We start from the raw sequence: 27,176 nt of genomic DNA, 5'->3' as shown, positions 1-27,176 counted from the left end.
ATCTTTCCCGCTCTCACGAGAAGCTCCCCCTTGACTTCCCTGAGTTGACTGCAATCATTGCTTCACTATAGGCTGTCAGCCAGAATCCCTGAGCTTTGTAGTTCCAACCAAACAAGCTTTATTCTAGATGTAAATTAACGTTGAGGAAATCACATTGTATTAGTCCCTAGTCCATCCAGTAGATATGACGATCAGCCACATCCATTTAAATATCAACCCAGAGTAATATACTATTATTTGTAAAAATACAAACACACTGTTTGAGTTTAAGGAACATGTTTTGATCTTTTTTAGATGTATTGTTATCCACGCAGAGATCAAGTAACAATCAATGTTGTAATAATTATAACTTCTCTTTTTCGAAAAGAGACTTACCCTGGTCTACTTACAAATTACTTCAGTTTTACTCCCTTTCAGTACAAATTAGGGTTAATTAAAATTCTCATGGACAGGGCATATAAAATCAACAACACTACCCAGGGTTTTCAAAATGATATTAATACTCTTACTACTACCGTATTTACCCGAGTATAATACGCACTGTTATTCCCAACAAACACCTCCGAAAATGGACATGCGAATTATACACGTAATCCATTGTTTTAGACCCGCGTCCCTCATTAGCATAAAAACAAAGACGCATTGGTTTTTGATTTGAAAAGTAAAAGGCTTGACCAAGATCCACTAATAAATTAACCTTTCTGTTTAAATGGACAACTGAACAACATGGCCTTCACTTTTGAGGGATAATCTGAAACATCAAAATGCCCACGAAACTCCCCGGAGTTTACAATGTCGGTCTGATAAATAACGCTCGTTAATTTCGCTGAAGATCATCGGATTTCACACTGTTATATTATAAAACTTTGCAAAGAACACAACTACCCACTAAAAGTTACTGGAAATATGGACAAAACGCCACTGATCTTCGATATGCCGCGGAACCGAATGATCCACATTACACCGCAGAGAAGAAAATTAATGTCACGGAACTGTTTTGTTGGTGCGTGCTGGTGATGGATCAAAATTAAGACCAATGGTGATTTTCAAGAGGAAAACGGTGCCTAACGTTGGAAACAAGCACAGGGTTATCAGCGACGCCCAAGAGAAAGGCCGAATGGATGCCGAAGGAATGAAGAGTTTAGCGTGCTCCACGCCTGCTCCACGTGTTGGGACTGGGGAGACGAGGAAGCCTGCTTATTTATGCTTTCGAAGCTTGTGTGACTGAAAGCATGAAAGCAGCATTTACAGAGAAAACACCAATTTAGCAGTAATTCTTGGCGGATTGACCTCAGTTCTGCCTGAAGAGATGATTGAGTCATATTTTGTCAAGTATGGAGTAGTAGAAAACGATCTTGTGGATGGACAACAAGATGAACTTCTCGATGACAAATCTTGTGCGAGAGAAGTGCTGTTCGATTGTGACTACGAGTTAAAGGTTTCAGTTTTTAAACACTTTACATAGGCTTATTTACTTTACTGTTGTATGTAGCGGAGCAAATTTTCTTATCCAGGAAATGGATTTTTTTCACACTAGTTTTGCTTTTTGCTAACTTTTTTTTTTCAAAATGCAGTCCAAAATTGGGGTGCGTATTATACACGGGTAAATACAGTATTTTAAAACATAATATGTTTCCAAGTTGGTAATTGACAAGTCTGATAAAGGTCATCTTAGAAATGTTACAACAAAAGAAGCTTCTACACTGATGTATCTAACTACCATTTTTACAAACTACCTTACATATCAGTTCCTATTCATCTTATTCTAGAAAGAAAATGTCATCTATTATCAACAAATGTTGTAATGATTTAAAGGTTAGAGTAATTTTCTCTCCATTCAAACTGTGCAACATTTTTAGTCCAAAGGATTTTATTCCAGATTCTCTCAAATGACATGTTGTGTACAAAATTAATTTACTTGTGCTCACTGTGGTGCTTGCTACATTGGTCAAACCAACAGGTATTTTTACACACATATAAATGAGCACCTTTTTTGGGATTAAAATTCTCATATTTTCAAGCATAATTATTGGTTTTTCTAAAAATTGTCAGGATGATTGTGATGTCTCTCACTTCAAAATCATTGATAATGCTACCTCTCTCTATCAACTTAAAAAATCGAGGAGAGCTTCCATCTTGAGCGGGTTGAAACCCGAACTCAACAAACAAGTTTATCATGTCAGTTTAGCATTACACTTTTTTACCATTATGTCACTTGTGTTTTCTATAATATTCTTAATTAGTTTGAATTTATTTGCTTGTAACGAACAGTTAATCTACAAAGAATCATTGATTTGATAGTTATATAATTATACATGTATGCCACTCATTTTGAAGAAATTTTACTGTTACACTCACTATGGCTGATGATGATGTTTGATACATCAAAACATGTTTCTTTAAAGTATGGTTGTATTTTTAAAAATAATAGTGACACTTGTGCTATCAAGGACATTTGGAAGAGTAATATACATGAGAAAACGATATAGTAGCTGACACTATCTGTTGGCCACAACAAGTTACACAATTGAAAATAATAGTAATCAGGTGAAAGGCCATCTTCTGGGTGGGTGTAGTCCTGAGAATTACTGTTTAAGGTGACATTGACTGGCATTTCAACAACCTGGGGAGAAGTCATCTTTAGAGTGAAATGATATGTGCAACATCAGTAGATGGTATAAATCCTCTGGTCATTGATGTGATTGGTCACAAAGTTGTGATGTTATTGATCGATTGTCAGTCAAGCTTGGCTGTCACTGACTATAAAAGGCACCAATCACTGTTTGCAGTGACCAGCAGAAATTTATGAGGACTGCTTGAAAACATTCTAACAAGAAAAATGAAAGGGGAAAAACAAACTTTCTTGAACCAGATGGAAGCTGTTGGCATCAACGGACGATGATCATCTGCCAAGACATAATGAAGTATGAAATGAATGTGAAGGTCTTGAATTGGCTCTGGAGGCAGCTTTGTGTGTTATCGAGGACCTTTTGGAGGAATATTTGCATCTAGGAGACTGGTGTAATCAAAAAAGAGTTGGAATAGAAATTGAACAGCTAGAAAGTAAATTCACTGATGCTCAAAACAGAGCACAAAAAGTCTTTGGGTAAAACAAAATCTGAATCATCGACTTCAGAATGGTTTCCAACCATGCCTAATTTCTCGAGAGCTTTGAGACCCAGGAGTGGCCTTCAAGATCATTGCGAGTGGCTATGCAGTGATTTATACCAGGGAGATAGGGGTTCTCAGGAGGATCCAAACCCTGTCACATTTACTCCATTTCCAATGGTGTGCCACATCGCATTCATGTACCCGAGGATTGCGATTCTGCCTGAAGATCCTCTCTTTCACTGGTTTCTCTGGAGAGACTTGAGTAAACCGAAAGATTCAGAAAAGTATGAATTTAGCCATGTTGTATTTGGTGTGAATTTGTTATCATTTCTCAATCAGTTTGCCAGGCAACAACACGTGCAAACATATACAACTGAGTACCCACATGTGGCCAAACCGCCTGCAAGCCAAATATAGATGGCAGCATGGACTTGGTGACTGATGACCAGCAAGGAATTAAAGCGTATGAGCAATTCTCGCAATTTTGGAAAGGTGCAGGAAAGCAAGCTTGGAAGTGGTTGTCCAACTCTCCAGCTGTGCTGAATGAAATCTCACCAGAAGACACAGCTATGGAAATGATTTAAAGACCCTCCATCGAAACCCTTGGCATATTACGGCAGGCAGCAAAGGATGCGTTCACCATCAAGGTTCAACCATCTGATAACTACTTTTCTGTCACGAAGCACAAATGCCTATCCAAAGTCACAACTTTGTTCTATGCACACGGGTTCTTTGCACCATTTATAATCAGAGCCAAAGTCCTGCTGCAAGACCTATGGGTTGCAGGGCTGGGTTGGGATGAGCTCCCCAGAGAAACCCTGGTGTGCACAAGTCAAAATTGATTTGAAGAATTGCCCGAACTAGCTCAGATACCTGCAACCATGGAAAGATAAAAATAAACCTTCCTGGGTGTTTCCCAAGATGCTAATGGTGCCGTTGTGTATTCAAGAAATATCCACCCAAGTGGGCTAATATCCAGTGATAATGTGGTCACAGAGACAAGGGTCACACACCCTGAGCACAACAGAGGAAAAATTGTCAGGGCAAAGAAGGAATTACATGACCTATGTAGTCAAGAAACTTCCTGAGGGCAAAATTCTGAGACCTGCTGCAAACCGAGGCATCTATCAATTGGCATTTCAAACCACCATTATCCCCTCACTTCGGGAAGTACACCAAATCATGATAAAGGCAGAGAACAGGGCAATCTATGCCATTTTGGGGATGACTGACGTTACTGATTGAAGAACTGAAAACAGCTTACACTGGTGCAGAAGTCCAAACGACAATGTTCCACTCAAACTGAATCACTTCCTTCACGGACAGAATGGTGGTCACATGCCCCAGAGTGCCTGGATGACGGCAGTGATTCAGACATCAGGGACAGATGAGGGAGAGTTCAGGAGCTTTAAAAACATTTCTGGGGCAGATGGATGAGAGAATAGTTGCCTAGCCTCAATTTGAGAAAAAAGTAGCTTAATCCTCAAAGAAATCTTCAAGTTTGAGAAATAGGTCTTGTAAGCCGTAAGCCCCACTAGTCCAATGGCCTCTCGAGGTTTGTCCTGGTGAAGATGCACATGTGCAAGTTAGATGCAACACTCTCATTTGCATTGTCTCCAAACTGTGTCCCTTAGAAGTTTGTAATCAGTGAAATGGAGTTTTAACGGGAATTTGGGGCAGAGCCAAATTTCCATTTATGTCAGTTTTTGTTAACTGACTTTCTGTTAAGGTCTTGTTCTCCTCTCTTCATGTAAATCAACAAACCACATTGTGAATATCAAGGAGGGGGAGAATGTTCACAAGAAACAATATGTGAACTGCTGCACCTGTCTTTCATGTCTCCTGTGGATGGTCCATGTTTGATAGTCATAAAAGTGGCGAGCACTACTGCATGGTAATGATCTTCATGGCAAAAGTGGTTCCTCTCTCCAACTGGACTGTCTTCCTGAGTCTCCCAAAGGTACTGCTTGCAGTGGAGATAGGGTTGCTGGTCTCAGCATCAACATTGGCAGAGCAAGAGTGCACCCTGACCAGAGAAGTGAAGTTGTCCACAGCCTGGAGTTTCTGTCCCTTCCTATGATTTATGGTTCAAGGTACTGATTTCGAGGGGCAGGCAGAAAGATCACTTTGTTCTTCTAGGTATTGATTGTAAGACCAAAAGTTTTGCAGGATGAAGCGGAGCTGTCCATCTCCTGTGGCATCTCTAGGTTTCACTCGCTTAATGATAATAAGACTTCTGGGTCAAAACCTTTGACAATTGAAAATAATAGATAATCTACCAAGCAACACCTCATTGAATGCTTGTGAGATATCCATTCAGACTTATACAAAAGTCAAACTCAAAAATTAATGGAAACTTTGAGTTGTCCACAAAACTAGCAACTAAATCATGACACATACCCTTTCCAGTTTAAGTGATCGATGCAGTTTAATTCCACCGATTTTGTTGTTTACTGACCAATCAGCAATGGATGTTATTGTCACTATCATGAAATCAATTCTTGCCATGAAGGAATCAGCTCCACCTGTGACAAAACAAAATGTGTACAATTTTGAGACTGAGGATATTTTTTTAAAGCAAAAGTTCACGTTAAACCTGCAGGAACAAATTCCAATAATCCTACTGTACCTTCCAGCCTACCAATATAAAACAGATTCACTCCGGATAATCTAAAATCCACATCCAGAGCTAAAAACAAAAAATACAACAAATTTAAACTCTTGGTCAAAAGGACTCTGAATGATTACTATTTTACACAAGCTTACAAAGTGGGCCCTATACATTTTATGCAGATGATTGTTCCAAAATCTGGGAATTATGACATGTCCAAACCATTTCTGAATAGTTAACAAAGTAGGAAATCAAGTTTAATTGTAGGCAAATTACCAAAGTTTCCAACATAAGACTTCTCGCTCACTGTCGATCCTTGAGAGGCTTTTAATCCTGATAACCACTTTAGGAGAAAACTAAAAACATCATGTGACCACTCCACAACCAGTGAACAAGCTTCACCATGCACCTGAAGAGCACATTTCTCTGTAGACCCCCTGAGATCTGTCTCACACTAAATCAAAAAATATATACCATTCACAACTCTTGAAAAAAAGGCCTAGTTCAATTAAACATTCATCTCATATTTGCTGAATTTAACTGAAGGTTAATTACACAGGGTTTGTACACTTTTTGTGTCCTAAAATTCCATGCCTTTTCCATCAATTTCCAGGACCATACAAGACAAAATCCATGACCTAGGAAACCCTGAAATGTTATGCATATTTGTTCCAGAATATGTAATGAGACAGGTTCCATTGCATTTTAAAAACTTGAGACAAGACTTTTATTTTGTTTGTGCATAGAGCTAATTTTCCAAGATTTTCCATGACTTGTCATCATTTCCAAGCTTTCCAGGCTTGGATTTTACAAGATAAGAAATCCTCGACTTTCCAGGATTTCCATGACCTGCATGAGCCCTGTAGCATATGAAAATCCACATTATTATTTTTATTTAATTTTAATTAGGAAGGTTTCAATAATTATTTATGCGGACAGCACCTTCACATAGCAAGTTGGATGGATATTTAATTCAAGTTTCAATCACAGTTATGAAGACCTAATCATGTTATACAATGTTGGCAGTTCTCATTGCCTTGATTTAAGTAACATTATTCTTTCACCTTGACACTACAGCCCCAAGAGCCAGAACTCTGCCCCACACGTGCCTTGTGCTACTTGGCAGTATGGAAAGGTAGTCTTTTGAAGAGCTGGACATTGAGTTGGTGGTAAAACCACTTGCTTTCAAGCTCTGACTTGTGTCCATGCACAGGTAAACGTTCTCTACTTGAAAACTGCAGCTGTGTTAGCAAGTTGAACACATTTAACAGTCCCGAAAAAATAAAAAATACCAGTATTTTAACATTTTTATGTAAATGCTTTGGTTTTGATGTACAAGGTCATGAAGTAAGCAACACTAACATGCACTCTTGCATTAGTCCTGAATCATCTGAAGATCTACAAAAAATATGTATGTATCCAGGCTTTTCTAACAAGATACTACACATACATTTCAAGAAGTCAGTTGAAGCAGTCTCCTCAATATCTTCACCTGCCTTTATACACTTATCTTCCTTTATTGGTGGGTCCACAACATTACAAGGTGTCAGTAGAACTGGGACATTCACACGGACTAACATTGTTTTCTGGGAAAGTTTTGAACGCCAATAATTTCATGTGAATGAGTGCAAAGAGGGAAACAAGCAAGTCAAGCACTTCAGGCATCACACCTTCAAAGAAAGTGCTTCCATGCACAATGCTTCATGTACATGTAGAATAATAACACTTTGCTTTTACACACAGAGGCAGTGCGGCCCATTGGTTAGGCCACTTCCCTTGAGATTCAGCAATCCCGGGTTCAAGACACGTTCTGATCACTGGTTGAATTTGTTCATGGTAGTCCCTGCTTCAACTTCTCAGCTGCACTTGCCAATAGAGCGACTTTCGCGTGACCTTGAAAAAGTGTTCACAATTTATTTCACGAACCAAAGTTTGGCAAGATTGAAACAAAGCTTCTCCTTCTTCTCGCCAAAAAAATCCTTATATGGGCAGTAAACAGTTTGATTGCTTAATCACAATACTGCATTTCAAATGACATCAAAGCAAAATGCCGATCGCTTTCCAGAAAGTTCCACAGGGAAATGACGTTATTTGCATTCGCATTTGCTAACCCAATGAAAATTCATGCTTGTTTGTTTTTGTTCGATAAGCCAATTAAATGTCTTGCATTTTTGTTTATGTCCTGTTTTTACATTTACTTTTCAGGGTGATATGAAAGTCACTCTAACAGTTGACTGTTCTGTTCTGTTGTGATTGTGTTTCATTGGCCCTGAAAAGTCCCTATGGGGAGTGGTTAATTAAGTATGTATTGTGTTGTATCATACCTTAACTTTTTTCCTAAAATGCCTTGCTGGATATCTGCAGTTAAGACAAACAAAACCTCATAAATGACGGTGTATGCTACTCACTGGACTATAAATTAGGTATTTCAACTTGTTTACCTTGAGAAGACATTTTTACATTGACAGCCAAAAAGGCAAGCACTACATAGCATTGGTGCTCTTCAATTGGAAGTGGACTGGATACAAACACACTACTGAAGCAATCGGTCACTTCCATGGTAGCTATGATCTCCAGTTTATCTGGAAGCCTCGACAAAATTCCGGGCTTGGGTCTATTAAAGAAACAAAAATTTGACAGAGAAATGTAAGGATAAGTTTAAAAGGAAGGAATGTGACAATCTTACAAGCAACACAAAAATCAAAGTTTGTAATATAATGGCACAATTCTCTTCAGTCACAAATGAAGTGACAAGTTGACTTAGAAGTGATAAGCTACCAAAACTTAACATCTAATTATCATTTCACGATAATGCAAAGATATGCATACAGTTTTCAAGCAATCAAATTGTTGTTCCCACTCATCAAAAGCCTTCATATAAGGCAACAAGGTTTTTACACAAAAAGAGTGAAAGTATAGAAAAAAAATGGCAGCCTAAATGTAATTTGCGGACTGAGGTAGTATGGTAGAAGTGTGTATCCAATGAGAACACTCTACAGTGTACAAAATAAATTAATTTATGTTCACAACTGCAGTTATAACTTTCATAAAAATAGTAACATACACTTGAGCAATACGGACATCCTCTTTGGTGTTGTTTACTTCTATGAACTTTCTTCTGGACTTGAGATATTCTAGCCAATAAATAAACTCCTCCTGGACATGGGAATACCTGACTGACTCAATATACAGCTTGGATGCCAGTACCATGGTGGCATTATGACAAGACAACTTCCAAAATAAAGAAACATACATTAAATTAGAGGGTGCTGAATTTTCTCTACATTTTTTTAGTCCATACACGTACTTTAATTAAATTTCTTACCAAAAATATTTTTGAAATAAGTTAGTGAAATCCCTGACCATAAGCTTAAACCAGAGCTACATTTAACAAAACTGTCATAGACAGTGAAGAAGAAGTGTAAGTGTAAAGTTATTCAATGTCTTGCTGTATCCAACAACACTTTAGAGAATGAGGATCAGTTTAGTGTCAAAGTTGTAATATTCAAACGTCAAATGACTTTACTCTTAATACTTCTTGTTTAAAGCTTTCACAAGCAACTAACCATCTATAAAGCACTTGTTAGTTCAGAAGGTTAGACCCAGTGTACCATGCCTGATGGATCCACCCTCTAAGATAGGTATTAATGCACTATGGTGACAAAAATTAATGCAAAGGCAATGCCAAATATGTGAGCACTTCAAACGACTCCCCTATTTTTAGCAATGTCTATGTGATACTCCTTGTCTTTGAAGACCAGATTAAATATCAAAGTCCTTATGATTATCATCCCAATCTGTTACTTTTACTCCTTTTACTCATCTAAAAGCTGATAAAACTTTACATTGGTACCTTGGATGTGAATCTTAATCTGTTTAATTTACACAATTTGCAGCAGTTTGTACTCTTTAAAGAAATTCCTGGTGATGAAAAAGTTAAGAATCAAACATTACCACAACATCACGCAAATTGATTATGCCCCTGCACGTAAGCTGGCACTTGACCTGCACAATTTGTACAGTGTGTAGGATTCACGTTTTTTTTTTTTTAATTGTAAAAGATCTGAATTGACTTGATACTGAAAATGATTTGCACCGATAAATAGTCCTGAGAAAGACTGCTGTCTGTGACTGATGTTTCAAGAAACTGAGTCAAAGTCATCTTCATTGTGAGGTGACAGTGTGTCTGTGGTGACTGTGTGTAGTAGTTTCTCTCTTCTTTTGGTCAGCAATCATTAATATTTTTAGCTGCAGGTTAAGAAGATCATAGGGTTGGCTATAGTTACTGTCATGACAGGTAAGCTGTTCGGTTAGTATCATTGGTTCTGGCCGAACAACGACTCAAACCTTACTCAGAGGACAAATCAACATGCACTGTTCACTATTCACACTCTTGACAGTAATATAAACTACTTGTATTAATACGATCAACTGACCAAACATCATTAGTTGACTCTAAAGATGACTTTTGCTCAAACACCAGTCGGCAACAACATTCCTTCTCAGGACTAAACTCATGTTACACAACCGTTGTGGTAGTAAGATAAAGTTCACAAACTCGGGGTATGCAAATCCTCACATGCATTGTGAATATTATTTTATTGTACACATCAACATGTCACAAGCATTGCCAGGTCATTGAAAAAAATGAGGTTGCTTTTTTTAACTGACGTGAATCCAGGATATAGCCTGTTACCACTTTTGGTACACATTTTGGTCCTTAGTATGTCAGCTGGAAATATGTGGTCAATATATAAGTTAACAGACATTCTGAAATAGTAACAGTTTACTAATTCTGAGAAAGCAAATACATGTAATTAACACCTGACATTTGTATACTCAGATCACAATGAGTGGGATCTTGTGTTAAGCCATTCTGTAAGTTCTTCTTGCAATGGAGAGAGCTCATGGCCTGGTTAACCTCAAAAACAAGTTCCCTGCAGGAACAAAATTGCACCTGAGAAACATTTTTATAAACAATTGTTGGTAACTATTATTACCAAGCATTCAGAATCATAAAAAATTCCTGGATAAAGAATCAGTACCGGTATCTTCACTTTCACAAAATGAATTCGGTGTGTTTTCATCAAATTTTAACTTGTTACCTTTTATCCTTGTTTAAAAATGTCACTTTGGCAGCATCTACTGCAAGCTCAGCACTCTGGAGAAAATTACAAAATCAGACAATTTGTCAACCAAACCTACCACACATGTAAATCACAATAGAACTTGGGTGAACCTTGTTGTCTCATACCTAATTACCTAGAGTAATTTACACAGTGTTAATTACCTACTGTTCCTTTTCATTAACAAGGCTCATCGTTCCTTCTATTTATTGAGGATATGTAAATACTGGTAATGAACACAATATAAAACTTAGAATATCGCCTGCCACCTACAGAGCCCCAGAACTCACAAGTCCGACCACAACAAAAGAATTACTTTTAATGTTCTGCTCCAGCATCTAAGTGGGAGGCGCGGTGGCCTCATGGTTAGTGCGCTCGCCTCCGGATCCAGTGGTCCGGGTTCAAGTCCTGGCCGGGGACATTGTGTTGTGTTCTTGGGAAACACACTTTACTCTCACGGTGCCTCTCTCCACCCAGGTGTATAAATGGGTACCAGCGAATTTAATGCTGGGGGTAACCCTGCGATGGACTAGCATCCCATCCAGGGGGGAGTATAAATACTCCTAGTTGCTTCATGCTACGGAAACAGGAGATAAGCACCAGCCTGATGGGCCTTCTAGGCTCGTAGCAGACTTTACCTACCTTTTCATTAACAATGCTCATCGTTCCTTCTATTTATTGAGGATATGTAAATACTGGTAATGAACACAATATAAAACTTAGAATATCGCCTGCCACCCACAGAGCCCCAGAACTCACAAGTCCGACCACAACAAAAGAATTACTTTTAATGTTCTGCTCCAGCGTCTAAATACAGTTTAGCACATGCCAAGTGCACCTTTTACAAGAACAGTCATACAAATAATGAAATGAATCATGTATTGAACTGCAGATATGAAATCAAGCAAAGCTATGGTCCTCGCAGATATGAATGCAATTTTAGCAATTGCATAGAGAAGCCTGAAAAATTCAGAACTTCAACGGGGGTTTGAACCCATGACCTCAACATGCCAGTGCGAGTAAAATTGTGTTCAAAACTCGCACCAGCATCGCGAGATCACAGGTTCAAACCCTGTTACTGTAAGTCCTGAATTTTTCGGACTTTCTCTACACAATTGTTAAACTAGCGTTCATAACTGCAAGGATCATAGCTTCACTTAACAGTGATGCGGTTGCCAATTTGTCTCCCTTGTAATTCTAAAATAAGTTTAAAAGAACACAGTTACTGCCAGCCAAACAACAGAATTCATCTAAGGAACTTATGGCAGCAGGTTTGATCCATAATTTCTTATGTGATCAGAAATTTTCCAATTACAAAACACTGTGTCTTATTACAACATATTTGGAAAAATGTGTCAGTTACAGAACTTTCAAAAGTAATGATATGAATTTTGATTGAAATTTTTATCAATCCATCACAAGAATGAGGGAGAACTAAAAAAGACAAACAGCACAGTCACCGCAACAGCAACATTTTTAACAACAACAATAAATTTACTGAAACATAAATCAAGGTTGATGCAGTTTACCCACCCCATAGGTAGTAAAGCCAATTAAGTTGGGTGCAAGCCAAGTTTTAACAACACAACTATAACCTCAACCTTGATTCATAAAATCTGCAGAGAGTTAGAAAACTCGTGCACAGATATCCATTGCAAGTGTTGCAGTCTGGCCTTAGTTCAACCTCGTTCCCAGGATCTGCATTGTCATTGAGAAGAGACCCTGGTTGGGGCTGATCACGTGTCTCCCAAAATCTGGGAGATTTTTTAAATGTGTGCTTGGGGTCGGGTGGGGGGGGGGGGGGGGGGGCAGGGTGGTAGTGTACATATAGGCCTTGTCATAATGGTGAAGAAGGGAATCATAACACATTTGACTTTGTGGCCAGACGACCATCGACAAAAAAATTCCAAGCAAGGTATTGAATGTACACATGGAATTCAATGTGAAAGGCAAAAAGTTGTTGTCAAATCGATTGGAAGCAACAGAAAATATACTCGCATTGTTTGAATATTTTTGGTATGCCTGTGAGACGGTCCGGATTCAAACTTTAATACTCGAACAAGCTCAAGTGAGCAGTTGAACTGAGTGATAACGAAGGATGCTAATAGTTTGCGACACGTTTAAAGAAAAGAAAGTTTTGTTGTGAAAGAAAACAAGCGAATCGTTTATCTATGGAAACAAACAAGTTCTGTGATCGATCAGCCAGTGTCATACATTAATGTCACGTATCAACCTCAAACTAACTGTATAGGTATTTTATTTTGTTCATTGATTTTCGCTTCTCCCTTCAAATGTTAAACAAAGTGATTCCTTAGTCGCAAGCTTGCACAGCACGAAGACATTTTTGACTTATTTATATTTCAACAACTCCATGTAAATTGCCGCTGTTATATTTTTGCAACTGCACACCGGGCTTTAGTGTTTAATTTATAACACAAATTGTGAAGTATATTTTTGGCGCCAGTAAAATAAAAGAGACATTTCATCAAGCAAACGTAGTGTGTGATGTGTTTTTTATGATAGTGTACATTCCGTAGAGGCAATTAATTTTTAGCTTCTAACGAAATCTTCTTTTTTGGCAAACTTCAATTGCCACTCGACATCGAAGGTCTTATCAGTCACAATTCAAAAGCTCTTGTTTTAGCTTGACCAATTTTGTGGGAATCTCCTGTGGGAATATAACATCAGCCTTTTTTCCCTTTTATTGTACATTGTACATTGTATTACATTGTAAAGTAATGATTATTTATTGAAAAAATGCCTTGCCAAACTATTACGCTTTCACCCAGTTGCGGGTCAAAGTAGTTAAAATATAACGAAGACTCTAACTCACTTTACCCCAGTGGGAAATATTTGTCGAGGAGAGCCACATGACCAGCCACAACCGGGGTCTTTCTCCTCGTTAACAAAGAGACCATGGGATTGAGGTTGGGCTTAGTGGACTGCAGGGAGTTTCAGCAATGAAACAAAATCAAGAAACAACTTGAAAATATAACTTGTCACTTTAGGAAGCATGTCACAATAATCCCATCTCGTTGATATTGTACAATATGGGTGAAGTATCAAACAACTGGATGCATATGGATGGATTGTGAAGAATTTTATGGTGTACATGTTTGCTCACATCGTCATCAAATCTTAAAATGTGGTCATTTCATTTTGTTTTGGAGAAAACAATGGAAAGATATATACAGTGTACTACATGTATAATGCATGCAACATGCAGAGCATGATTATTTTTTCCTAATTCAACCTATGTTAACATCGTTAAAATTCGTTGTTACCTCAAGGATCACATCATAGGTCAAATCAAAGTTGATTAAGTGACCAAACATCATGGGCCAACTGACAGTTTAAGCTAGGAACTTTGAGTGTAGGTTGTCCACCCTTGCTTTTGCAAGGCTCAGAGATCTTGAACAATGTAAATTATCAAAATAATAACACAAAAACTAAAATTAAAGCAACTACTCTTCTTCAGTTACCTCTGGAAAGCCTGAAATGCTATCCTGGATTTCATCAAATGTCATGGGGGCCACCACAGTTGAGCTACTTTCCTTACTTTCTGTTTGAATATTGACAGCTTGTTCAGGTGTTTTGCCCGCTAACCCTTTCAAATATAGAGTTTAAATGATATTGATGGTTTTGAATTCAGAGTATACTGTTTTAAAATAATGTACCTAACAGACGATTTTAGATGGTCCAACTCTAACAGCATTTGTTTCCTACTGTACATGATCCAGTCAATGATAACTCTAATTGACAACTGGAGGGTGTAGAGTGCAGGTTGCAAGTCATTGTTTCACCGTAGCTGAAATAACCCAAACAGTTACTAATGCTACCGTTAGGCCTAAACATCGTGCCTTAGATAACGTTTAAGCCCAAGGTTAGCACTTTTGCAACTGTTTGGGTTGTTTCAGTTATGGTAAAATAATGACCTGCAACCTGAACTTTACACCTTCCGATTGACAACCATCCATGCAAATTTTGCAAAGAAATAAGTGACTGTAGCAAATCCCTCTCACAGTAAGCGGTTGGATATCAAAACATTGCTATGCAATGAATGAATATTGATTGCCAGGATATAAAAGTGTTTCTGATGTTTCAAACAATACAATACTTTCATATTTTCATTGTTTGGCAATAAAAGGCATTTGAAAGACTGAGTCCACTGCAGGGGAAATAATTTGCATCTGAACCGATTCCTCTGTATTAGCATCTGTGCTTGTTCCAATCTAACTATGAGAGTATGAAACTGGCAAATTGGGTAGACCTCATTAAAATAATCAAAAGAGCTCCATTTAAATTTAATCTAATTTCGTTCTGTTAGCCAAATGTCTAGATTCTTCATTTTTACAGCTGCTTTCTAGTAGGTAGGTGAAAGCAAAAAAAAGCATGCCACTGAGTTATCTTCCAAAGACTTCGGTTCTCTTGTGTATCTGTGTGGCATATGTGCACTGAGTTTTGCTAGAGCATGAGGTTTTTGAAGTCTGTAATGTTTACCTGTACTCAATGGAAAGTTCTCTGATTAAATGTTTAAGTTTGAATTGTTTATTTGTTCAGCCATTACGGACTGTGAACCAACCACAACCCTGACAAACAGGTTACTAAAGGCAGCACCAAGGTAATGTTATTATTATCTTTTCACTTCACACTTTACTTGCTACTATGACCAAAAAAACAATTCTTTCTTTTCTTTGGATTTCAAAACTACCTTAACTCAACACTAAGTGACCCAAGTTTAAGCCTTAATTTCAAAAGAACGCCCATTTCTTTCAACTGGAATTGGCCAAAATAATTACTGCAAACATGGCCGTCAACACATTGTTCTTTTGTCTTTGTGTTCATTAGCCTGACTAGCCTCAATAACATGTGACTAACATTCAAAGATTTTGGCTCTAAAACGAGGCTAGCCAGACTAGTTTTTCACAAATTCAAAACAATAATTTATTGACGATTATATCTTTAAATTTGATCTCTTTTCCTATTTAATGGTGTGCGCAATAAGATGAGATAATTTATACCTGAAATTGATTGATTTCACGTAACACATTAGTTCTTAATTTATGCCAGAGATTTACGATTCGGTTACTCTTGCAACAGGAATTGCGTAGAGCGGGTCACGCAGGAAACGTGATACAAGGTGGTAACTTACTTTTGAGCAGTACCGTATGGGACCCCCGATCTTACTATTAGGGAGGAAGAAGGTAGTGAGACCCATGTTGCCACCATTCAACACCTCAAGGATCTACATCAAAGATGTGAAAAAGCTGGGATGCACAGTAATATCGACGCAGTGGATGTTGTCATTTATTTTTTAATCAAAATTCACATTTTCACACATAGGATTGCAGATTTGCTTCATTAGTACATATGTTCCTGTGAAACAAGGCAGAAGTCTTTCTGTTCAAGCAGTAACACATTTACATGTAGCAGAACTTTCCAAAATCTGGTATTCAGTTCATTTGCAACGAAAAACAAAATGATAATGAAAACTTGTTTCAAAACTGTAGCTGCCTTAAGGATGTTTTCTAACATTGATTTTTTACTGCAAATTTTACCATTGAAAGATGATGAGTTAGTGATGTCAGAAATGTAAAAAAATTAGGGGGTCACCGACTTCATTTTGGAGAGAAATTGCCCAGAAGAACACCCTAAATCTGAAAAAATCTGGCTTCTTTAGCGAATATGATCACAGTGTCTGTAAGCCCAAAAAAATTGCAATTACATCTTTGAAGTGAAATTATCTCTACCAAACTTTGTTTAAGTGGACCCATCAAGTGAATTTAGTTCACTGTTGAGTTTCCTTAAAGAACAAGTTCGCATTTAGCAACCATAGTTTCATGCGCCTTGCAGCCGCAAGATGGCAGGATTCCATGTTTCCAGGACAGAAATGTACAATTTTGTTTAACTTCCCACATTGATTTTTTGTTCATTTTTGGACAATGTGGAGATAATTGTAAATAAAACCTGTTTCTGAAAAGAAAAGTAGGGGTCACCAAACATCCATGATTGTTAAATCCAAGCAAAGCTTTAGCAATGGCCATCTGCCCTATCATTGTTCATTTTAGTACTTAGCATGCGCGCCCGAGCATGACGTGGCTCGTAAATTTGCGTGCGCTGTAAGGATGCGTAGTAGCAATGGGCGCGAACGTCCTTAAGTGTACATGGGACCTACAAAAATTGAGTAGTTTCTTAAATTTACGATACATACATGTATGTACATAAAGTGTAAATAAATTAAGTCAAAAGTACTGGTTTGAAACAATACAATTAGAAACTTACCAGAAACTTTGACCTTTCAAAGGGTACAAGGGAAATCTCCATGAGAAAGGAGCATGATAACTGTGCAAAGGGATCTGATATGGCAACCACTTCACTCTGTTGAAAATTCAATGTTCATCAATGCATGGAAAACAATACATGTAGTGATGTTTTAAGTAACATGAAATAATGATTTGAGAATAATAACAAGCAAAGTAAATTAATTTTAATACTGTACCACATTTCAAAGTCACCATAACATTAAATTTTATCCAGTGAAAAAATATATTCATGTTTCAATGATAAAATTAATACTATGTACATGTACAATAATGATTTTTTGTTGAGCTGTTCTCTAGGCTTTTGTTTAAAAACACCGGTCAGTAACAGTAAAATGAAATTATTTCACAACCACCACCATTTTCTTTAAGAAAATACAACATTATCGGTTTAAAATGTACTTGTGAAGTATTATCCCGATGGCAGGAAACTGAGCGAAAGATGAATATACACACTGAGGACCTTTACATGTATTTTCTGAGGCATTTTGCACATGATGCCCTGAAATCTTTCTGTTTTTTTTCTCAAATCATTAACATGATTTTGTATAGTAAAACTATTTCATTCAAATGTGCTTGTACCTCTGTGCCACTGAAAAATTTTGTTGCCATCTTGCTGATTTCTAGGGTACACAACAAACTAAAACAAGAACAATAGCAACAATAACTGATCAGAAGTTCAATGTCTTAAAAATCTATGGACAGTGACTGTATACAAACTCTTTAAAGCAGCCATGAACAGCATTTTTGCAATCAGCCAGATCTAGGCAAGAGTGTATTTCCATGAGATTAAGGAAATAATTATGACTGCTGCCACATTATACTACAACTACTTGATCAAGCATCACTTCCAATTAATCAAGTCCTTGCCCAAGAAACAGCTAAATTTTAAACTGTCTTTTCAAACAGTTAATCTCAGCCTCAACGTTCTTATAAAAAAGGTTCTTATAAAAAAAGGATTGTATAGTGTTTATGGAAATAGTTATGATTCTGCATAAAGTACAAAACCAATTGTCATTAATGTGTACAGTTTACAGTAACCAAACAGATCAAACACCTGAACTGACAGAAATTTTGTAAACAAAGCCTTGCAAACAATAACCAACATTAATTATTTTAATCAACAACTAAAACTGAAATTACATGCACGGTAATCTCTTTCACAACATTTTCTGTTTGACTGACAATCTTTACTCCCTCTCTCTTCACTTCTGAACAACAGCAAAAATTTCTACTAATTAAAAAGTCAACCTAAAGCATAGTAAATTTGCTTACTCGACTGCAATTTCACAGCCAAACAAAGCAGCTAGCAACTGGACATTCATTTCACAAAAAAAGCATATAACTGTGATGGTTGAAATACGCCAGAATCTCTGTCAACATGGAATTGCAAACATTTTCAGGCCTTTTTCATTTTTTTAGCTAGTTTTACAAAATGTCAGACAGGGAGGCATATTATTAAGAAGGAAAACATTACCTGACAGCTAACTGTTGTACATGTACATAAGTGTTTTGGTCTTGCTCTTGATGTCATTCCCTCACCAGTTCACATTAATATTATAAATGTAGGTTGCAGGTAATTTTTTCATCCCAGTTAAATTTAAGTGTAGCTGTTTTTTTTTCTAACTAGGTAATTTTTTCAATGAGGTATTTGAACTTTTGCAGGCAATACTTGGGATTAGGCCTAAGCATTGATCTATACAGCTGTAGGGTAGCCATGTGGTTAGTGTTAGGGTTAGCCTTAGTTTTGACAATACTGTTATGATACCTCAAACTTTCTAGAGTTTCGTTACTTTTTCTCGTTTTTCCAGAACGTTCTACAAATGAAGTTGTCAATTTCTATAACTAAGTTAATGGTCACAAGTTTGCTATTAATAGACTGTTTACAATGCACATAGACCGAATGCATAAATGGTGGCCAAAAAAATTCTTTTGCTTATGTGCTAATAATATTAGACTGTTGTTTATCCACCAAAAATCTCTGTGTGGTCCCGCTGTGGAGTTGATTTGATAGGAAATTTACAGTGGAAATTCTAGACGTATTCACAGACGCGTTGAAATGTTCAAACTAACAACTGCTTGAGCTTACTTAACACTTTAATGTCCTGGCAGCTGACCTTTTCTCTGTTCAATTGAAAGAAGTTTTCATTCAAAAATCCAAAAAAAGTACTGAAAGTTTATGCTATTTTAAGTGTACATCGTATACGTTTTGTAACCTAGTCGAAGTTTGAATTTATGCGTAGTCAAAACAACACAAGAAACTATTACAGAGCTATTTTTGCTGTCACAGCGAAACTGGGGGAAATACCCCAATGCTAATCTTCATGATATTTTTTTGTGTTGCAGGTATAATTTTTATCTACAGTAGCCATAATTTGTGAACCGTACTGTTTATATTATTTTTCATGTGTGTAGCCCTGAACTGACTTTTCAGCAGGAATCATAACATGTTTTTTTCAACACCTGTTTATCAAATGTCGCTTAAATTTGTCTTTCACCAGGAACACTTCAATAAAGTTATATGCTTTGTCTCTGTAGTTTGTAAGTCTCTTATCGCCGTTGACGGCTACAAATACGTCAGGACAAAAATATGCCACTGAAATTATCGATTTTGCTAACATTAATTTTACAAACTGGTAACTACATGGATAACGATGAAACTATTTGATAATCAAGTTATCGAAGGTTCGGAATTCGTGGGAATTGTACTTACATGTAACGAGAATAATATGAGTATAAACAAATGATCTCAATCAACTGGCTGCACGAATAATGCCATCTGAAAAAGCACCAGATGCATTCAAGTTAAAAACAGCACGATATTTAAAAGACAGCCTTCTTTTTTTTACTTCACGTAGAATGTTCTGCTCAGGAGTGTCTGTCAGTGCTTTCTGTGTCATCTGGCGGCAGAATAATAGTGGAAAATATATGACAAGGAATCTTACGTTTATTTCAATCGACAGAATTTTCCATTTTTCTTAGTTACCTTGAATCAATTGGAAAAGTACGTAAGTGTTTATTCGATCGCATGTCAAACCCTCTGGAAAAACAAGCTCTGTATGTACTCTTTATGTACCCCCCTCCCCTTCGGAAATTTGCCTCTTTCAGACCCCCTACCCCTTGGAATTTCCGTGACCCTCCGTGAAGGAAGGGGGGGGGGGATATGGATATTTTCTGGAACCACACATTTGAAAAACATCAGCCCACCTTTTTTCAAATTTAGATCAGTCTATATCACAATGTCATTTACACAGCTGGAAAATCATTCTCAGTTGTTGTGTGGCCGTGATTTTGCAAATGAAAGACTCTTGCATTGCCAATTTGACGTTTAGAGCTCATAATTAACAAAATTAAACAAAATTACCTAAAATAGCATGACCTAGCCCCTTTAAGTAGGATGGTCTGAAAATACAAAATATACATAGATAGATCTATGCCCAATGAACATTTTTTTTTTAATTTTTTTTTTATTATTTATTTATTTATTTAACATAACAGAAGTTTACATTGCACTGGAAAACCAAGATACATATAAAAAAGAAAAAGAAAACAAATACAACTAATAATCTGACATGCAAGCCAAAACAGGATGTCCAATGAACATGATATTTTGCAACAATAACATAGTTATATGTAAAGCAAACTGGAATACTTACAATGTCACTCTTATTATGGACAAAAGTTATTGCAACTACTAACATTACTCTAAGCTGGAACCATGTGTATATAAAGGTTAATTATACATGTTATTTCAATTTGAGCGCTCTTTATGGCGGAATGTTGTAATTTACCCATGAGCATAAACTAGGTTGCCTGTGGTACATGTACATTACATGTTACACAAAAACACAAGGCACTGAGTTGGGTGGTATTGAACTGCAGGGTTCCAGTTAATTGTGAGGGGTCATATAGACCATTTGAGGGGTCACCCAGACATCATGCCAGCAATGGCCCTTTGGCTCACACGTCCACATGTTTAATTATTTTGTAATGTCCTGATTCGTGAGGTATTTTAAGTTTGAACACGCAAGGTAACTTGATCAGAGGTGGCCGCTGAAATTGATGTCACTTTCGATTTTCCAATTTATTTGTGCAGGCAAAAGTAAAATAGAAAATTGAACATACAGTACCGCTCGAAACTATTTGTGCATTTGCCGTGGTTCTGACTAAGTGAAACCGTGGCTTCAATCTCCAGTTTGACCTAGATAAAACCTTGTCTACGGTAACTGAAAGCCGAGGTTTCACCTAGATTTTTTCCGGTTGATTTACGCCACGGTTACGAGAGGACGCTGTAAGGGTTTTGCTTCTATTTAGAACCTAAAATAACCAGGGGGCTTATACAAAGTTAGGTTTCCTCTCAAAACAGAAAGCGTTCAGTACCAACTTGTGCAAGGTGTTTAGGTGTGACATCAGAGTTGGAGCGAAGAGAAAATTAAGAAAGGAAGAAGGTAATAGCTGTTAATTAAGACTTCACATAGAGGCTTTACTGTTCTCTGGATCACCTGTGGTGCCAACGTCTTCAACAAAAAGGTTAAAATCAATTATTGATTGCAGAGAAAACGTGTTCCATCAGACCCTTGTATCTTTTACTTGATAACCAATGTAGGACAAACATGTCAAACTACACTGTAACATTACAATGTCATATAGTACTACTTCCTAAAGCAGTGAGATATACAAACACTGTTGGTACCCCAGCCTCCTTTAGTAGTCTGTAACTACTGTACAAGTCCCAGTTGTTCAAAGGGTGCATAGTCTTGACCACTGAATAACTCATTACATGTACATGTATGTTGTAGTTCAATTTTTTTTCCCTGGTTTAGTTCTTTTTAAAACCAGTTCAAAATTTTTGAACCAGTTTAAATTTTTTAAACTGGTTTATTTTTATCAACTGTCCAAAAAAATGAATTTTCCTTTTTTGGGGGGTGTGCACTGCTGTAGTTAAAAAACAGGGGCTTGGGTTGTTGGGGGGTCTCAAAAAGAACAAGATATTTTACATTTTACAGGTATACTGTGGATAGAGACTCATCCACTGGATAAAGTTTTCGACTTAGAACAACTGGGCCCTGAAGTCTGCTCTTTAATCACTATTTTTTTAATGTATCTGACTTACCAATTAGTGTTATCAGGCCTAGCAGAAACATGCAAGCCATCAGGAAGAATGCACTGAGTAAGCCATACATCCTTGCTTCTCAACTGAAGCTCTACACTGGACACTTGAATCCCAAGTACTGTGCAAGGAAATTAGAGAAACACAGACATTTACAGCATTGCTGTACCTGTAGATCTTTCTTTTCAGAGAAAACAGTGTTTGCACTGCAATACAGTGTTTTCTTTAGAATTCTGACTTGTCAAGTAACAGCTCAGCCCAAACATTTTCAAATTGTAACTTAAAGAGCTCAATAATTATTGTAGCTCTCAGCTGAAACTTGGGGAAAGTAATTTAGGTCTGACAACTAGAAAGGGGCAGTTTTTGGTTCCTTAATCAATAAATACATGTCCACCTCTACAAATGCTCTAATAATAACTATATCAAAGCCATACAAACTTGGAATGTTAAAGGTAAATGTACTAAAGATGCCCAATTCTTTTTTGCTCAAAGAGGATATACAGTATATGTTGGCTAGAAAATGTGTAATTACAGTTTTTTTTAATTTTCCATTATTTTTCTTGACTGTCAGAAATGTGCCTCTCACCGCCGGCTACTCTGCCTTGATTTTCACTCAAATCCTTGTAAAAGACAAGAGTGACCGCCACTTACATTGACTAGCCCAGGTACATGTAACTACTTCAAAAGTTATTGCAACCCCTGTACTGTCAATAACATGTAAAAAATTTATAATGCTCAAACCTGGCAGCATTTTCTAAGAACTCTTGAAAGTATTTGCTTGTGCTTTGCCACTATAAATAAAGGATGGAATTTAACCGCGCACATCTACCATGTACAAAAAAACAATACATTATCATTTTTCTTGAATTCTAATAATTATTACAGATTGTAAAACCAATATACATGTAATATTCTTAACATGTATTCATGTGGTTTAATTTCATTCTACATGTAGGTTGACTTCAAAAATTTTTAAACACACTTTACAGGATGTATAGTTTCCATTTTTACCGATTATACTATGAAAATTATGTGAGACAGGTTAACATGTCATTAAAATGGTTTGAAACTTTCTTCACCAGAAAACAAAATCCACATCATATTATTATTTTTAACATCAATTGAATGGTGACACTCACCAAAATTACTACTTGATGAATTGGGCCTTCCTTGTGGCTCATCTGGCTTCTTAAGTTTAGTCTGGTGTTTTTCTCTCTCAACTTCAATGACCACACTTTTGAATAGCAAAGTAAAAAGTCTCCTGCAAAATCAATGAATGCAGTAATTTACTTAGGGAGGTTTTTTACCTGCAAACAATAAAAAGAAACTATAATTCTAATGTCAACCTAGCTTTCATCCAAAAGCTAGAGGGCAATGATTTAAACAGCTTCATGAAGAAAAACTGACGATGGTACAGTACTTTCCGGTACAATTACTGTGATTGGAGTCAGGGTGGCTTAGTGGTTATCTATTGAGCCCCCCACCACTGCGAGCAGGGGTTGAACTCTGGCCCCACCCTGCATGTGGGCTGAGATTCAGTCAATCTCAACCTGACTTGAGGGTTTTTCTCCGGGTACTCCAGTTTTCCTCCCTCATCAAAATCGACTCACAGCTAATCAACATCTAGCTGTGGTGTTGTGCTCCGACATCAAACATGGACTCCATACATGGACTGCAGCCTGATATTGTGAGCTGCGCCCTTTCGCAATTCAGTCCTCAATACTGCAAGTAAAGGGTAATTAGCACTGCCAATTATCATTATTATTATTATTATTATTATTATTATTATTATTATTATTATTATTATTATTAAGTACTGTGTAGTATCACTGAGCTCCTGCAGGCTCGTGAGTAACATTCTGGTTTGTTCCCGCCTGTTTTTGCAAGAACATTTATGACTAGTGATCTTTATGAACCCACTGACTCCTGGGGGTTCCCCATTGATGATGATACCGGAAATCGTCTGGTGTTAAACAGAGTAAAATACTAAGTCTGGCCGGTTCAGGCCCACTTGGGTGGCAAAGGGTTAAAGATGTCATGTTAGCCTTTGGTGTTTGTGACTAGAATATTACATGGTGTCAGAAGCAGTTTACAGCCATATTTTGGAGTTTTTGTCTTGTTTACTCCCTGGTTCGTTGCTGTTTGCGTAAATAGAAGCCAAGTTGTACGAAATGGTAGTGGCACGAAATCTAGTTCACCCACCGGATCCATTGCAGTTATCTAAAGGAAATTTGTCTCAACATTGGAAGATGCAGATAAAGAGAAACTGTGGAGGAAAGGGACACTCATCAAACAAGTGGCTCCCTGCTCTTACATGTATCAAGTAGACTTACATGGAAGTCTATACAGAAGGAATAGGAAGCACTTGGTGAAGATCAAAGAATCAGCACCACAACCGCAGCAGATTTACTTTCACCACAGAAGAGTTCCCTTAAGGAAGTGCGAGAATCAACAAAATCGCCTTTTACAGTATGCAGAGAAGAAGTGGAAGACACATTCGTACACCCCAATGATTTTAAGATTTTGTCTGAAGAACTGTTCAAGCCCTTTCAAACTGGTGATAATGAATAAGGTGATCCCATGCACACGGCATGGTCCTTACACGTTCGCACGGTACTTGTCTGACACGCTTAGCATGCGCATATGCAAGAAAAAAAAAAGAAATGGAGTAGCATGTTTGTGCCTTTCGTTAATGGTCTGTTAACATGGTAGACCTTTGTGTTTTAACACCCAAGTTACGCATGTAAAGTAAATTTCTTTGTCCTTGTCGGTAGCTCTGTGCTTTTTCTTCAAACACGGTTTGGTCATTAACCCAAGGCAGAGTAGTTTACTGCTGTTTATTATAAACAAGATGTAAGTTTAATCAAAGGTCATGAAATTCATTCTGCATGCTTACTTGATTTGTCAACAAATGGATGTGAAATTTACGCAGTCAACTTGTGTAACAGATGTTCATTTCCAATGCCAGCAGCATAATCTGTTCGCCGTTTGTCACTGATTTGCCAATGATAAACCAAGGATGGTCGATCAGCCCACTGAGCTAAAAACTGCACTGATCGTGCTTACTTGCATGCCCAATTTACAGAAAACTAAACTACAGAATTATGAACCAGTCAAATTGAAGCTTCAACATGGAGAGAATAACTTGCGATCTTCTCAGTCACTTTGATTGATGGCCAAGATTCAGCTGGTGATCATCCCTTTCTCGAGCAGCGATTTTCACCAGCAGCCAGTGCTTAGCGACATCCCTGGATCTTGCGTTAGCCTTTGGTGTTTGTAACAAGAATATTACAAATCCCACTTCAGAAACTACCAGCATCCTTTACAAATATTAATAACTGCCATGGAGGTTCAGAGAAAACTTACTTTGAGTCATTCATGGTCCACTTGCAGTGTAAACAAATTTTTTCCATTCCCTGATGATTTAAAAAAACATTAATACATGTACTGTACCATAAGTACATGAAAGATTAAAAAAACATAAAAATACTGCAGCTCTGTGTACAAGCATAGTATCAACAGCTTCGCCCATTAATTTTGTAAGTTAGAGGTCATACATGTACGGAAAAGGAAATTCATGGCTCCTCAGGTAGCCAGTGAAGCTGTTTTTATACAGGTGTCTTACACATGTACAGACTATCAAACCTGTGAGTGTGGTTAACAAAGTAAGCAGAATACCGGTAATTATATTTTTATTCCATTTGTAGCTCTTTGAAAACTCACATTTCAAGATGCAAACATGCAAAAAGGATGATCCTCTAAAACCACTTTACACAGAGCATGAAAGAGTTTCCAAGCTTTTACAATTATTTAACTTACAATTCTGACTCCATTGCTGGTCTTAATCCTGACACCATTTGCAGCAAATAGCCCCAATGTCTCAACTTTAAGATCCAAATGCAAGACCCTTTGAGCTATAATCTCCAGCAACCATGCCAAAACTCTGCAAAAACAGTAGGACACTCAGGCTTCATGCATACAACAATACAGGTTTGTAATAATTATAATAAATTATAGTTGAGAGGTATCAATGTCTTAGCCTTGCTGGCAGACGTTTTTCTGGTTATCAAGAAAAACAATGACCAGAAATGCATGTGCTATACAGGCTATGAAGGTCTTAACCAACAAAAAAAATAATCATCGCTGAAACAGACCCTAGATTAACTACATGTAAATTTACATGGCATCACTTAAAGGGGTATTTGCTGCTTATAGGTCAAAAATGGGTAAAAATCTAAATTAGTACATTAGCTCACACAAAGAACATTCCTGACAACCACTGACAAGATAATTTTATGAAATAAATTTATGGCACAGAGCTATTCGAATTTAATGTGTGGTGTCTTTCTGATGACACTGTGGCTACTCTTTTCAAGTTTCAATCCATTTCCATCCTCTCCATCCTTGGCTGGAAACAACAAAGAATAGCTTCAGTGTACTGCAATGGTCATTTGCAAGAAAACTACAACATCGCTGTTTGGTTTTCATTGATGAAAGGACGTCTTTTAGTGTTGTGAAGTTTGACTAAAATAGCATGACACTGCCCCTTTAAGCAGTAATAAAACAGGAACAGGAAAGCCAGGAAATGGCTTGAACAGGAATCGGACACATGACTTGACCAGGGCTTGACCTAACACTGTAGCCAACTAGCCACAGGCTAGTGAAATTTCAGTTTTGGCTAGTAGCTTTTGAGCTTCCACTAGCCATTGGGGCTAGCAAATATTGTGAAGCAGTGAAGTTCTTGACGAAAAGAAAAATGAAAATTATTTCTCGTGGATGAGACAAAAGGAGAGATTAAAAACTAACAAAGGAAACTGTCAGCGGATTCTATGGAATTTACTGCCTCAGAAAATGACAAGTTGAAAAAAAAAACTGAAGAAGAAACCAACGCGGATTAC

The 27,176-nt window shown here is 37.3% G+C and overlaps 1 protein-coding gene across 1 annotated transcript in view; it reads right to left on the bottom strand.

Moving 5' to 3' along the window:
- The window catches only part of LOC138044789 (bridge-like lipid transfer protein family member 2), a 101,308-nt gene that overhangs the window by 68,887 nt on the left and 5,245 nt on the right, over positions 1 to 27,176 (bottom strand). Inside the window, exons 2-22 of the mRNA XM_068891208.1 lie at positions 26,098 to 26,221; positions 25,645 to 25,694; positions 23,418 to 23,539; positions 23,020 to 23,069; positions 22,865 to 22,898; positions 22,282 to 22,399; positions 17,751 to 17,808; positions 17,131 to 17,226; positions 15,160 to 15,211; positions 14,331 to 14,455; positions 10,828 to 10,883; positions 10,547 to 10,659; positions 9,576 to 9,643; positions 8,787 to 8,953; positions 8,164 to 8,336; positions 8,047 to 8,080; positions 6,787 to 6,963; positions 6,534 to 6,582; positions 5,999 to 6,176; positions 5,741 to 5,800; positions 5,512 to 5,636 (exon numbers count right to left, since the gene is read on the bottom strand). Of these exons, the coding sequence (XP_068747309.1) occupies positions 5,512 to 5,636; positions 5,741 to 5,800; positions 5,999 to 6,176; positions 6,534 to 6,582; positions 6,787 to 6,963; positions 8,047 to 8,080; positions 8,164 to 8,336; positions 8,787 to 8,953; positions 9,576 to 9,643; positions 10,547 to 10,659; positions 10,828 to 10,883; positions 14,331 to 14,455; positions 15,160 to 15,211; positions 17,131 to 17,226; positions 17,751 to 17,808; positions 22,282 to 22,399; positions 22,865 to 22,898; positions 23,020 to 23,069; positions 23,418 to 23,539; positions 25,645 to 25,694; positions 26,098 to 26,221 (2,029 nt within the window). The remainder of the gene's footprint in view (positions 1 to 5,511; positions 5,637 to 5,740; positions 5,801 to 5,998; positions 6,177 to 6,533; positions 6,583 to 6,786; positions 6,964 to 8,046; positions 8,081 to 8,163; positions 8,337 to 8,786; positions 8,954 to 9,575; positions 9,644 to 10,546; positions 10,660 to 10,827; positions 10,884 to 14,330; positions 14,456 to 15,159; positions 15,212 to 17,130; positions 17,227 to 17,750; positions 17,809 to 22,281; positions 22,400 to 22,864; positions 22,899 to 23,019; positions 23,070 to 23,417; positions 23,540 to 25,644; positions 25,695 to 26,097; positions 26,222 to 27,176) is intronic.

This window comes from Montipora capricornis, chromosome 4 (genome assembly GCF_036669925.1).
Source record: "Montipora capricornis isolate CH-2021 chromosome 4, ASM3666992v2, whole genome shotgun sequence".
NCBI lineage: Eukaryota > Metazoa > Cnidaria > Anthozoa > Scleractinia > Acroporidae > Montipora > Montipora capricornis.
This window is presented reverse-complemented; position numbering and strand designations above follow the sequence as displayed.